We start from the raw sequence: 14,623 nt of genomic DNA, 5'->3' as shown, positions 1-14,623 counted from the left end.
TGAGGGAGCACTGCACTGTCGGAGGGGCAGTACTGAGGGAGCGCTGTGCTGCCGGAGGGGCAGTACTGAGGGAGCGCTGTGCTGCCGGAGGGGCAGTACTGAGGGAGCGCTGCACTGTGGGAGGGGCAGTACTGAGGGAGCGCTGCACTGTCGGAGGGGCAGTACTGAGGGAGCGCTGCACTGTCGGAGGGGTAGTACTGAGGGAGCGCTGCACTGTCGGAGGGGTAGTACTGAGGGAGCGCTGCACTGTCGGAGGTGCAGTACTGAGGGAGCGCTGCACTGTCGGAGGGGCAGTACTGAGGGAGCGCTGCACTGTCGGAGGGGTAGTACTGAGGGAGCGCTGCACTGTCGGAGGGGTAGTACTGAGGGAGCGCCGCACTGTCGGAGGGGCAGTACTGAGGGAGCGCTGCACTGTCGGAGGGGCAGTATTGAGGGAGCGCTGCACTGTGGGAGGGGCAGTACTGAGGGAGCGCTGCACTGTCGGAGGGGCAGTACTGAGGGAGCGCTGCACTGTCGGAGGGGTAGTACTGAGGGAGCGCTGCACTGTCGGAGGGGTAGTACTGAGGGAGTGCTGCACTGCCGGAGGGGCAGTACTGAGGGAGCGCTGCACTGTCGGAGGGGCAGTACTGAGCGAGCGCTGCACTGTCGGAGGTGCAGTACTGAGGGAGCGCTGTGCTGCCGGAGGGGCAGTACTGAGGGAGCGCTGCACTGTTGGAGGGGCCATCTTTCGGATGAGACGTTAAACTGAGTCTCTGTCTGCCCCCTCGGGTGGACATAAAAGATCCCATGGCCACTATGGGTTCTCCCCGGTTTCCTGGGCCAAAAATGTATCCCTCAATGAACCTCATTTAGAAATTAAAAAGCTTGTGGGATCTTTCTGTGCGCAACTGTGACTGCACCTCAAAATAAATACTTGATTGGCTCCAAAATGCTTTGGGATATCCTGAGGTCATCATTGGCACTGTAAAAATGGGAGTTCCTTCTTATCAGTTACTTTCCTTTCGTGGTGGACTTCACCAAGTCTAGGTCGAGTGTGGCACCAACTAATTGACCTGTTTTTCGCTTGCTGTGTAGGGCGAAGCACTGCCATATTCACGCCTGCCACACGTTCAACCACGACTCCAGCTCCTTCCACCAGCATGGCTGCAGGCAGCACCACGATCGTCCTTATCGACAAGGTGGCAGAGGATGCTGCCAAATGCTGTAAGCACGGTTCAGAATAAGTCTTGCAGATGTTTTTATTGATATTCATTCGGGGGAAGTGATCAGGCCGGCATTTGGCCTCCGTCGGCTCCTGGTACTGAAACACCTCGATTTTAAAAATTCTCAACCTTGGTTTTCAAATCTCTCCGTGGCCTCGGCCACTCCTCCCTATCTCTGTAACCTCCTCCAGCCCTAGAACCCTCCCTATCTCTGTAACCTCCTCCAGTCCCTACAACACTCCCTATCTCTGTAACCTCCTCCAGCCCTGCAACCCTCCCTATCTCTGTAACCTCCTCCAGCCCTACAACCCTCCCTATCTCTGTAACCCCCTCCAGCCCTACAACCCTCCCTGTCTCTGTAACCCCCTCCAGCCCTACAACCCTCCCTGTCTCTGTAACCTCCTCCAGCCCTACAACCCTCCCTATCTCTGTAACCTCCTCCAGCCCTACAACACTCCCAGTCTCTGTAACCTCCTCCAGCCCTACAACCCTCCCTGTCTCTGTAACCTCCTCCAGCCCTACAACCCTCCCTATCTCTGTAACCTCCTCCAGCCCTACAACACTCCCTATCTCTGTAACCTCCTCCAGCCCCTACAACCCTCCCTATCTCTGTAACCTCCTCCAGCCCCTACAACCCTCCCTATCTCTGTAATCTCCTCCAGCCCTACAACCCTCCCTATCTCTGTAATCTCCTCCAGCCCCTACAACCCTCCCTATCTCTGAAACCTCCTCCAGCCCCCACAACCCTCCCTATCTCTGTAAACTCCTCCAGCCCCTACAATCCTCCCCATCTCTGTAACCTCCTCCAGCCCTACAACCCTCCCTATCTCTGTAACCTCCTCCAGCCCCTACAACCCTCCCTATCTCTGTAACCTCCTCCAGCCCTACAACCCTCCCTATCTCTGTAACCTCCTCCAGCCATACAACCCACCCTATCTCTGTAACCTCCTCCAGCCCCTACAACCCTCCCTATCTCTGTAACCTCCTCCAGTCCCTACAACACTCCCTATCTCTGCAAACTCCTCCAGCCATACAACCCTCCCTATCTCTGTAACCTCCTCCAGCCCCTACAACCCTCCCTATCTCTGTAACCTCCTCCAGCCCCTACAACCCTCCCTATCTCTGTAACCTCCTCCAGCCCTACAATCCTCCCTTTCTCTGTAACGTCCTCCATCCCTACAACCCTCCCTTTCTCTGTAACCTCCTCCAGCCCATACAACCCTCCCTATCTCTGTAACCTCCTCCAGCCCTACAACCCTCCCTATCTCTGTAACCTCCTCCAGCCCCTACAACCCTCCCTATCTCTGGAACCTCCTCCAGCCCCTACAACCCTCCCTATCTCTGTAACCCCCTCCAGCCCCTACACCCCTCCTTATCTCTGTAACCCCCTCCAGCCCCTACAACCCTCCCTATCTCTGTAACCTCCTCCAGCCCCTACAACCCTCCCTATCTCTGTAACCTCCTCCAGCCCCTACAACTCTCCCTATCTCTGTAACCTCCTCCAGCCCTACAACCCTCCCTATCTCTGTCACCTCCTCCAGTCCTACAACCCTCCCTATCTCTGTAACCTCCTCCAGCCCCTACAACCCTCCCTATCTCTGTAACCTCCTCCAGCCCCTACAACCCTCCCTATCTCTGTAACCTCCTCCAGCCCCTACAACCCTCCCTATCTCTGTAACCTCCTCCAGATACTACAACCCTCCCTATCTCTCTAACCTCCTCCAGCTGCTACAACCCTCCCTAGCTCTGTAACATCCTCCAGCCCAAAACCCTCCCTGTCTCTGTAACCTCCTCCAGCCCCTACAACCCTCCCTATCTCTGTAACCTCCTCCAGCCCTACAACCTGCCCTATCTCTGTAACCTCCTCCTGCCCTACAACCCGCCCTATCTCTGTAACCTCCTCCAGCCCCTACAACCCTCCCTATCTCTGTAACCTCCTCCAGCCCTACAACCCTCCCTATCTCTGTAACCCCCCTCCAGCCCCTACACCCCTCCCTATCTCTGTAACCCCCTCCAGCCCCTACAACCCTCCCTATCTCTGTAACCTCCTCCAGCCCCAACAACCCTCCCTATCTCTGTAACCTCCTCCAGCCCCTACAACTCTCCCTATCTCTGTAACCTCCTCCAGCCCTACAACCCTCCCTATCTCTGTAACCTCCTCCAGCCTTACAACCCTCCCTATCTCTGTAACCTCCTCCAGTCCGACAACCCTCCCTATCTCTGTAACCTCCTCCAGCCCCTACAACCCTCCCTATCTCTGTAACCTCCTCCAGCCCCTACAACCCTCCCTATCTCTGTAACCTCCTCCAGCCCCTACAACCCTCCCTATCTCTGTAACCTCCTCCAGCTCCTACAACCCTCCCTATCTCTGTAACATCCTCCAGCCCAAAACCCTCCCTGTCTCTGTAACCTCCTCCAGCCCCTACAACCCTCCCTATCTCTGTAACCTCCTCCAGCCCTACAACCCGCCCTATCTCTGTAACCTCCTCCAGCCCTACAACCCGCCCTATCTCTGTAACCTCCTCCAGCCCCTACAACCCTCCCTATCTCTGTAACCTCCTCCAGCCCTACAACCCTCCCTATCTCTGTAACCATCTCCAGCCCCTTCAACACTCCCTATCTCTGTAACCTCCTCCAACCCTCCCTATCTCTGTAACCTCCTCAGCATGGTGGCATAGTGGTTAGCACTGTTGCCTCACAGCGCCAGGGACCCGGGTTCGAATCCGGCCTCGGGTGACTGTCTGTGTGGAGTTTGCACATTCTCCCCGTGTTTGCGTGGGTTTCCTCCGGGTGCTCCGGTTTCCTCCCACAGTCCAAAGATGTGCGGGTTAGGTTGATTGGCTATGATAAATTGACCCTTAGTGTTAGGGGGATTAAATATGTGGGGTTACAGGGATAGGGTGGGATATGTGCTGCTGTAGGGGTTACGGGGATCGGGTGGGATATGTGTCGGTGCAGGCTCGATGGACCGAAATGACCTCTATCTGCACTGTGGGGTTTCTGTGATCTGTGAACCTCCTCCAGCCCCACAAACCTCCCTATCTCTGTAACCTCCTCCAGCCCCACAACCCTCCCTATCTCTGTAACCTCCTCCAGCCCTACAACCCTCCCTATCTCTGTAACTTCCTCCAGTCCCTACAACCCTCCATATCTCTGTAACCTCCTCTTGCCCTACAACCCTCCCTATCTCTGAAACCTCCTCCAGCCCTACAACCCTCCCTATCTCTGTAACCTCCTCCAGCCCCTACTACCCTCACTACCTCTGTAACCTCCTCCAGCCCCTACAACCCTCCCTATCTCTGTAACTTCCTACAGCCCTCCCTATCTCTGTAACCTCCTCCAGTCCCTACAACCCTCCCAATCTCTGTAATCTCCTCCAGCTCCGACAAGCCTTCCTATCTCAGTAACCCCTTCCAGCCCTACAACCCTCCCCATCTCTGTAACCTCCTCCAGCCCGACAACTCTCCCTATCTCTGTAACCTCCTGCAGCCCTACAACCCTCCCTATCTCTGTAACCTCCTCCAGCCCCAACAACTCTCCCTATCTCTGTAACCTCCTCCAACCCTACAACCCTCCCTATCTCTGTAACCTCCTCCAGCCCCACAAACTTCGCTATCTCTGTAATCTTTTCCAGCCCCTGCAACCCTCCCTATCTCTGTAACCTCTTCCAGCCCCTTCAATCCTCCCTCTGTAACCTCATCCAGGCCCACAAACCTCCCTATCTCTGTAATCTCCTCCAGTCCTACAATCCTCCCTATCTCTGTAACCTCCTCCAGCCCCTACATCCCTCCCTATCTCTTTAACCTCCTCCAGCCCCTACAACCCTCCCTATCACTGTAACATCCACCAGCCTCTACAACCCTCCCTATCTCTGTAACCTCCTGCAGCCCCTACAACCCTCCCTATCTCTGTAACCTCCTCCAGCCCTACAACCCTCCCTATCTCAGTAAACCCCTCCAGCCCTACAACCCTCCCCATCTCTGTAAACTCCTCCAGCCCTACAACCCTCCCTATCTCTGTAACCTCCTCCAGCTCTACAACCCTCCCTATCTCTGTAACCTCCTCCAGCCCCACAAACTTCCCTATCTCTGTAATCTTTTCCAGCCCTTATAACCCTCCCTTTCTCTGTAACCTCTGCCAGCCCCTACAATCCTCCCTATCACTGTAACCTCCTCCAGCCCTACAACCATCCCTATCTCTGTAAACTCTGCCAGCCCTGCAACCTTCCCTATCTCTGTAACCTCCTACAGCCCCTACAAGCCTCGCTATCTCTGTTACCACCTCCACTCTCTACAACCCTCCCTATCTCTGTAACCTCCTCCAGCCCTACAACCCTCCCTATCTCTGTAACCTCCTCCAGCCCTACAACCCTCCCTATCTCTGTAACCTCCTCCAGCCCCAATAACTCTCCCTATCTCTGTAACCTCCTCGAGCCCTACAAGCCTCCCTATCTCTGTAACCTCTTCCAGCCCCTACAACCCTCCCTATCTCTGTAACCTCCTCCAGCCCCTTCAATCCTCCCTCTGTAACCTCATCTAGGCCCACAAACCTCCCTATCTCTGTAATCTCCTCCAGTCCTACAATCCTCCCTATCTCTGTAACCTCCTCCAGCCCCAATAACTCTCCCTATCTCTGTAACCTCCTCGAGCCCTACAAGCCTCCCTATCTCTGTAACCTCTTCCAGCCCCTACAACCCTCCCTATCTCTGTAACCTCCTCCAGCCCCTTCAATCCTCCCTCTGTAACCTCATCTAGGCCCACAAACCTCCCTATCTCTGTAACCTCCTCCAGCCCCAGAACCCTCTGAGATCTCTGTGCTCCTCCAATTCTGGCCTCTTGCATATCCCCCGATTTCCTTCGCTCCACCATTGCCGGCCGTGCCTTCAGCTACCTGGGCCCGGAGCTCTGGAATTCCCTTCCTTATCCTCTCCGCTTCTCTCTTTCCTCCTTTAAGACACTCCTTAAATGCTACCTCTGTGACCAAGCTTTTGGTCACCTGTCCTAATATCTCCTTATGTGGCTCGGTGTCAAATTTTGTTTGGAAAAACGTTGCTGTGAAGCGCCTTGGGACGATTTACTACGTTAGAGGCGCTATAGAAATACAAGCTGTTGTTGTTATTGCTTGTTGCCCCTTAGGCAGGTGGTGGTGGGCCTTCTTCTTGAAGCACTGCTGTCCGTGTGGCGAAGGGGCTCCCACAAGGCTGAGCAGGTTGTTTTTCAGACTAGAGGGCAGTATACAGTGGTGTCTACCAGGGGGCCGTATTGGGACCAATGTTCCCGGTCAACTGCGCGGCCGCCTGAGGCTCCCCCGCCGCTCGAATGGACCGCACGGCCGGGGGCTGCTCACCCAAAGGAAGATGACAGGGTACAGTTTTGGTCTCCTTATTTAAGGAAGGATATACTTGCATTGGAGGCAGTTCAGAGACGATTCACTAGGTTAATTCCAGAGATGAGGGGGGTTGACTTATGAAGAAAGGTTGAGCAGGCTGGGCCTATACTCATTGGAATTTAGAAGAATGAGAGGTGATCTTATTGAAACATATAAGGTTCTGAGGGGGGCTCGACAAGGTAGATGCAGAGAGGATGTTTCCCCTCGTGGGGAAATCTAGAACTCGGGGGCACAGTCTCAGAATAAAGGGTCGCCCTTTTAGAACTGAGATGAGGAGGAATTTCTTCCCTCAGAGGGTCGTAAATCTGTGGAATTCTCTGCCCAGAGAGCCGTGGAGGCTGGGTCATTAAATACATTTAAGGTGGAGATAGACAGATTTTTGCAAGATAAGGGAGTGAAGGGTTATGGGGAGTGGGCTGGGAAGTGGCTTTGAGCCCAAGATCAGCCATGATCTTATTAACTGGCGGAGCAGGCTCGAGGGGCCAAGTGGCCTATTCCTGTTCCTATTTCTTATGTTATGTTCTTATGGAACATTGGTTAGGACCACGGCGCTTTCTGATGTATATGAATGACCTGGACTTGGGTCTACAGGGCGCTATTTTAAAGCTTGCAGATGACACGAGACTCGGAAATGTAGTAAACAGTGAGGAGGATAGTAACAGACTTCAGGAGGACATAGACAGACTAGGGAAATGGGCAGACACATGGCAGATGCAGTTTAGAGCAGAGAAGTGTGAAGTGATTCATTGTGGTAGGAAGAATGAGTAGAGGCAACATAAACTAAATGGTACAATGTTAAAGGGGGTGCAGGAACAGAGAGACCTGGGGGTGTATGTACACAAGTCTCTGAAGGTGGCAGAACAAGTTGAGAAGGTTGGTAAAAACACAGACGGCATCTTTGGATTTATAAACAGAGGAATAATGTACAATAGCAAGGAGGTTATGCTAAACCTTTATAAAACACTGGTTAGTTCTCAGCTGGAGTATTGTGTCCAATTCTGGGCACCACACTTCAGGAAGGATGTCAAGGCCTTGCAGAGGAGATTGTCCAGAATGGTACCAGGGATGAGGGACTTCAGTTACGTGGAGAGACTGGAGAAGCTGGGATTGTTCTCCTTCGAGCAGAGAAGGTTAAGGGGAGATTGACCAGAATGGTACCAGGGATGAGGGACTTCAGTCACGTGGAGAGACTGGAGAAGCTGGGATTGTTCTCCTTAGAGCAGAGAAGGTTAAGGGGAGATTGACCAGAATGGTACCAGGGGATGAGGGACTTCAGTTACATGGAGAGACTGGAGAAGCTGGGATTGTTCTCCTTAGAGCAGAGAAGGTTAAGGGGAGATTGACCAGCATGGTACCAGGGGATGAGGGACTTCAGTTACATGGAGAGACTGGAGAAGCTGGGTTGTTCTCCTTAGAGCAGAGAAGGTTAAGGGGAGATTGACCAGAATGGTACCAGGGGATGAGGGACTTCAGTCACGTGGAGAGACTGGAGAAGCTGGGATTGTTCTCCTTAGAGCAGAGAAGGTTAAGGGGAGATTGACCAGAATGGTACCCGGGGATGAGGGACTTCAGTCACGTGGAGAGACTGGAGAAGCTGGGATTGTTCTCCTTAGAGCAGAGAAGGTTAAGGGGAGATTGACCAGCATGGTACCAGGGGATGAGGGACTTCAGTTACATGGAGAGACTGGAGAAGCTGGGTTGTTCTCCTTAGAGCAGAGAAGGTTAAGGGGAGATTGACCAGAATGGTACCAGGGGATGAGGGACTTCAGTTACGTGGAGAGACTGGAGAAGCTGGGATTGTTCTCCTTAGAGCAGAGAAGGTTAAGGGGAGATTTGATAGAGGTGTTCAGAATCATGATAGAGTAAATAAAGGGAAACTGTTTCCATTAGCAACCAGACGACACAGTGGGCAACACTCTCTCCTCTGAGTCAGAAGGTCATGGGTTCAAGTCCCACTCCAGAGACTTGAGCTCATAATCCAGGCCAACACTCCCAGTGCCAGTACTGAGGGAGCCTCCGCTGCACTGTCGGAGGGGCAGTACTGAGGGAGCGCTGCACTGTTGGAGGGTCAGTACTGAGGGAGCGCTGCACTGTTGGAGGGTCAGTACTGAGGGAGCGCTGCACTGTCGGAGGGGCAGTACTGAGGGAGCGCTGCACTGTCGGAGGGGCAGTACTGAGGGAGCGCTGCACTGTCGGAGGGGCAATACTGAGGGAGCGCTGCACAGTCGGAGGGTCAGTACTGAGGGAGCGCTGCACTGTCGGAGGGGCAGTACTGAGGGAGTGCTGCATTGTCGGAGGGGCAGTACTGAGGGAGCGCTGCACTGTCGGAGGGGCAGTACTGAGGGAGCACCGCACTGTCGGAGGGGCAGTACTGAGGGAGCGCCGCACTGTCGGAGGGGCAGTACTGAGGGAGTGCTGAGGGAGCGCTGCACTGTCGGAGGGGCAGTACTGAGGGAGCGATGCACTGTCGGAGGGGCAGTACTGAGGGAGTGCCGCACTGTCGGAGGGGCAGTACTAAGGGAGTGATGCACTGTCGGAGGGTCAGTACTGAGGGAGCGCTGCACTGTCGGAGGGGCAGTACTAAGGGAGCGATGCACTGTCGGAGGGTCAGTACTGAGGGAGCGCTGCACTGTCGGAGGGGCAGTACTAAGGGAGCGATGCACTGTCGGAGGGTCAGTACTGAGGGAGCGCTGCACTGTCGGAGGGGCAGTACTGAGGGAGCGCTGCACTGTCGGAGGGGCAGTACTGAGGGAGCGCTGCACTGTCGGAGGGGCAATACTGAGGGAGCGCTGCACTGTCGGAGGGGCAGTACTGAGGGAGTGCTGCATTGTCGGAGGGGCAGTACTGAGGGAGCGCTGCACTGTCGGAGGGGCAGTACTGAGGGAGCGCCGCACTGTCGGAGGGGCAGTACTGAGGGAGCGCCGCACTGTCGGAGGGGCAGTACTGAGGGAGTGCTGCACTGTCGGAGGGGCAGTACTAAGGGAGTGATGCACTGTCGGAGGGTCAGTACTGAGGGAGCGCTGCGCTGTCGGAGGGGCAGTACTGAGGGAGCGCTGCACTGTCGGAGGGGCAGTACTAAGGGAGCGATGCACTGTCGGAGGGTCAGTACTGAGGGAGCGCTGCACTGTCGGAGGGGCAGTACTGAGGGAGCGCTGCACTGTCAGAGGGTCAGTACTGAGGGAGCGCTGCACTGTCAGAGGGTCAGTACTGAGGGAGCGCTGCGCTGTCGGAGGGGCCGTCTTTCAGGATAAAACCTTAAGCTGAGGCCCCCGTCTGCCCTCTCAGGTGAACATAAAATATCCCATGGCCACTAGAAGAGCGGGGGGAGTTCTCCCCAGTGTCCTGGGGCCCAATATTTATCCTTCAATCAACATCACTAACAACAGATTATCTGGTCATTAGCAGTATGTGGGAGCTTGCTGTGCGCAAATTAGCTGCCGCATTTCCTCCATTACAGCAGTGACCACACTTCAAAAGTACTCCATTGGTTGTGAAGCGCTCTGGGACGTCCCGAGGTGGTGAAAGGTGCTAGAAACATGCAAGTTTGTTTTTTCATTGTATCCTTCTTTCCTTCTTTCTTTCCTTCCTTCTTTTCTTCCTTCCTTCCTTTCCCTTTCCCTTCTTTCCTTCTCTTTCCTTCCTCCTTTCTATTCTTGCTGCCTTCTGTCCTTCTCCTCCTCCTCCTCTCTGTCTAAGTACTGGCTTGTGTTTTGCAGGCATCACCGAGACCCAGAGGCCATTCATGCATTTGCTGGTGAGCATTCTGCTTGAGAGTGTCGACAACTGCACCGAGAGCCCAGACCCAAAAATCCTGATCGCGCTGCGCCTGGCGAGAAGACACAACCTGGCCGTGGAGCAACGGCTCCGAGACTGCCTCTTGAAGTCCTACGCTGAGAAGTCGGTGGGAGGTGAAATTTATTTCTCCGCCGGTTAAATAGAACTTGTCTCGAACCTTGTTTAGACCACACTTAGAGTACTGTGCACAGTCCTGGTCTCCATATCACACTGGGAGTTACTGTGCACAGTCCTGGTCTCCATATCACACTGGGAGTTACTGTGCACAGTTCTGGTCTCCATATCACACTGGGAGTTACTGTGCACAGTTCTGGTCTCCATATCACACTTGGAGTACTGTGCACAGTTCTGGTCTCCATATCACACTGGGGGTTACTGTGCACAGTCCTGGTCTCCATATCACACTTGGAGTTACTGTGCACAGTCCTGGTCTCCATATCACACTTGGAGTTACTGTGCACAGTCCTGGTCTCCATATCACACTGGGAGTTACTGTGCACAGTTCTGGTCTCCATATCACACTTGGGGTTACTGTGCACAGTCCTGGTCTCCATATCACACTTGGAGTTACTGTGCACAGTTCTGGTCTCCATATCACACTGGGGGTTACTGTGCACAGTCCTGGTCTCCATATCACACTTGGAGTTACTGTGCACAGTCCTGGTCTCCATATCACACTTGGAGTTACTGTGCACAGTCCTGGTCTCCATATCACACTTGGAGTTACTGTGCACAGTTCTGGTCTCCATATCACACTGGGAGTTACTGTGCACAGTTCTGGTCTCCATATCACACTTGGAGTTACTGTGCACAGTTCTGGTCTCCATATCACACTGGGAGTTACTGTTCACAGTTCTGGTCTCCATATCACACTGGGAGTACTGTGCACAGTCCTGGTCTCCATATCACACTGGGAGTTACTGTGCACAGTTCTGGTCTCCATATCACACTGGGAGTTACTGTGCACAGTTCTGGTCTCCATATCACACTGGGAGTTACTGTGCACAGTCCTGGTCTCCATATCACACTGGGAGTTACTGTGCACAGTTCTGGTCTCCATATCACACTGGGAGTTACTGTGCACAGTCCTGGTCTCCATATCACACTTGGAGTTACTGTGCACAGTCCTGGTCTCCATATCACACTGGGAGTACTGTGCACAGTTCTGGTCTCCATATCACACTGGGAGTACTGTGCACAGTTCTGGTCTCTATATCACACTTGGAGTTACTGTGCACAGTTCTGGTCTCCATATCTCACTTGGAGTTACTGTGCACAGTTCTGGTCTCTATATCACACTTGGAGCACTGTGCACAGTTCTGGTCTCTATATCACACTTGGAGCACTGTGCACAGTCCTGGTCTCCATATCACACTGGGAGTTACTGTGCACAGTTCTGGTCTCCATATCACACTGGGAGTTACTGTGCACAGTCCTGGTCTCCATATCACACTTGGAGTTACTGTGCACAGTCCTGGTCTCCATATCACACTGGGAGTACTGTGCACAGTTCTGGTCTCCATATCACACTGGGAGTACTGTGCACAGTTCTGGTCTCTATATCACACTTGGAGTTACTGTGCACAGTTCTGGTCTCCATATCTCACTTGGAGTTACTGTGCACAGTTCTGGTCTCTATATCACACTTGGAGCACTGTGCACAGTTCTGGTCTCTATATCACACTTGGAGCACTGTGCACAGTTCTGGTCTCCATATCACACTTGGAGTTACTGTGCACAGTTCTGGTCTCCATATCACACTTGGAGTTACTGTGCACAGTTCTGGTCTCCATATCACACTTGGAACACTGTGCACAGTTCTGATCTCCATATCAAACTTGGGTTACTGTGCACAGTTCTGGTCTCCATATCACACTTGGAGTTACTGTGCACAGTTCTGGTCTCCATATCACACTTGGAGTTACTGTGCACAGTTCTGGTCTCCATATCACACTTGGAGTTACTGTGCACGGTTCTGGTCTCCATATCACACTGGGAGTTACTGTGCACAGTTCTGGTCTCCATATCACACTGGGAGTTACTGTGCACAGTTCTGGTCTCCATATCACACTGGGAGTTACTGTGCACAGTTCTGGTCTCCATATCACACTCGGAGTTACTGTGCACAGTTCTGGTCTCCATATCATACTTGGAGTTACTGTGCACAGTTCTGGTCTCCATATCACACTCGGAGTTACTGTGCACAGTCCTGGTCTCCATATTATAAAGTAAGGATATAGAAGCACTGGAAAAGGTGCAGAGAAGGTTTACTGGAATGATACCCCAACTGAGAGGCTATACCTATCAGGAAAGATAGAACAGACTGGAGTTTTTTTGTCTAGAAAAGAGAAGACTGAGAGGTGACCTGATGGAGGTCTTTAAAATTATGAAAGAGTTTGATTGGGTAGACGTAGAGAAGATGCTGTGGGCGAGACCAGAACTAGAGGCCATCGATATAAGATAGACACTAATAAATCCAATAGGGAATTCATGAGAAACTTCTTTACCCAAACAGTGGTGAGAATGTGGAACTCGCTACCACAAGTAGTTGAGGTGACTAGCAGAGAGGCATTAAAGGGGAAACATATAAACATAGAAGATAGGAGCAGGAGTCGGCCATTCGGCCCCTCGAACCTGCTCCACCATTTAATGAGATCATGGCTGATCATCCAAATTCAGTACCCTGTCCCTGCTTTCTCCCCATATCCCTTGATCCCTTTAGCCTTAAGAAATATATCCAACTCCTTCTTGAATATATTTAATGAATTGGCCTCTACTGCCTTCTGTGGTAGAGAATTCCACAGGTTCACCACTCTCTGGGTGAAGAAATTCCTCCTCATCTCTGTCCTAAATGGCTTACCCCTTATCCTTAGACTGTGACCCCTGGTTCTGGACTCCCTGACCATCGGGAACATCCTTCCTGCATCTAGTCTGTCCAGTCCTGTTAGAATTTTATAAGTTTCAATGAGATCCCCTCTCATTCTTCTAAACTCCAGCGAGTACAAGCCCAATCGACCCAATCTCTCCTCATACGTCATTCCTGCCATCCCAGGTATCAGCCTGGTGAATCTTCGCTGCACTCCCTCCATGGCAAGAACATCCTTCCTCAGATAAGGCGACCAAAACTGCACACAATACTCAAGATGTGGTCTCACCAAGGCCCTGTACAACTGCAGCAAGATATCCTAGCTCCTGTACTCGAATCCTCTCGCTATGAAGGCCAACATACCATTTTCCTTCTTAACCGCCTGCTGCACCTGCATGCTTACCTTCAGCGACTGGTGCACAAGGACACCCAGGTCTCGTTGCACTTCCCCTTCTCCCAATCTATTGCCATTCAGATAATAATCTGCCTTCCTGTTTTTGCCACCAAAGTGGATAACCGCGCATTTATCCACATTGGGCAGATGCATGGCAGATGCAGTATAATCACCCAACCTGTCCAAATCATCCTGGAGTTTCTCGGCATCCTCCTCACAGCACACACGCCCACCCAGCTTTGTGTCGTCTGCAAACTTGGAGATATTACACCTAGTTCCCTCGTCTAGATCATTAATATATATTGTGAATAGCTGGGGTCCTAGCACCGATCCCTGCGGTACCCCACTAGTCACTGCCTGCCACTCGGAAAAAGACCCGTTTATTCCAACTCTTTGCTTCCTGTCTGCCAACCAGTTCTCTATCCAAGTCAGTCCCTTACCCCCTAGATAAACCATAAGCTAGATAAACACATGAGGGAGGAAGGAATAGAAGACTATGTTGATGGGGTGAGATGAAGTGGGGTGGGAGGAGGCTCGTGTGGAGCATTAACATCAAGGGGTGTGGGGAGAGAGCGGGAATATGGTATTGGGATAGAGGATCAGCCATGATCATATTGAATGGCGGAGCAGGCTCGAATGGCCGACTCCTGCTCCTATTTTTTCTATGTTTCTAACACCGGCACTGAGCACTTGGCCCAAATGTCCTGTTCCCATGCTGTAAATCCTTTGTAAATCTCCTGGGCTAAGGAGATAGGCTGTTGGTCCCGTCATTCACCAAGGTCCCAGATGCCCTGTTGCCCTGGTTACCAGCTCGCGCTTCCACCAACTTGCAAGGCAAAAGCTTTTCAAGCTGAAGGGTGAGGGAAGAAGACTGACTAACAGGTCGCGTCGCGAGATGCCCCGCCCCAGCCAGATAGAATCATTGAACCATAGAATGACACAGCACAGAAGGAGGCCGTTCGGCCCATCCTGCCTGTG

At 52.7% G+C, this 14,623-nt stretch overlaps 1 protein-coding gene across 2 annotated transcripts in view; it reads left to right on the top strand.

Moving 5' to 3' along the window:
* Window positions 1-14,623, top strand: part of LOC147092120 (uncharacterized) — a 95,392-nt gene that overhangs the window by 47,272 nt on the left and 33,497 nt on the right. For both annotated transcript variants that reach the window (XM_085975850.1, XM_085975849.1), the window contains exons 8-9: window positions 1,075-1,203; window positions 10,307-10,498. In XM_085975850.1, coding sequence (XP_085831976.1) covers window positions 1,075-1,203; window positions 10,307-10,498 — 321 coding nt within the window. The remainder of the gene's footprint in view (window positions 1-1,074; window positions 1,204-10,306; window positions 10,499-14,623) is intronic.

The sequence above is a fragment of the Somniosus microcephalus genome, unplaced genomic scaffold (genome assembly GCF_052327205.1).
Source record: "Somniosus microcephalus isolate GS21.2 unplaced genomic scaffold, FLI_Smic_1.0 unresolved_chr2, whole genome shotgun sequence".
NCBI classification, from domain to species: Eukaryota; Metazoa; Chordata; class Chondrichthyes; order Squaliformes; family Somniosidae; genus Somniosus; species Somniosus microcephalus.
This window is presented reverse-complemented; position numbering and strand designations above follow the sequence as displayed.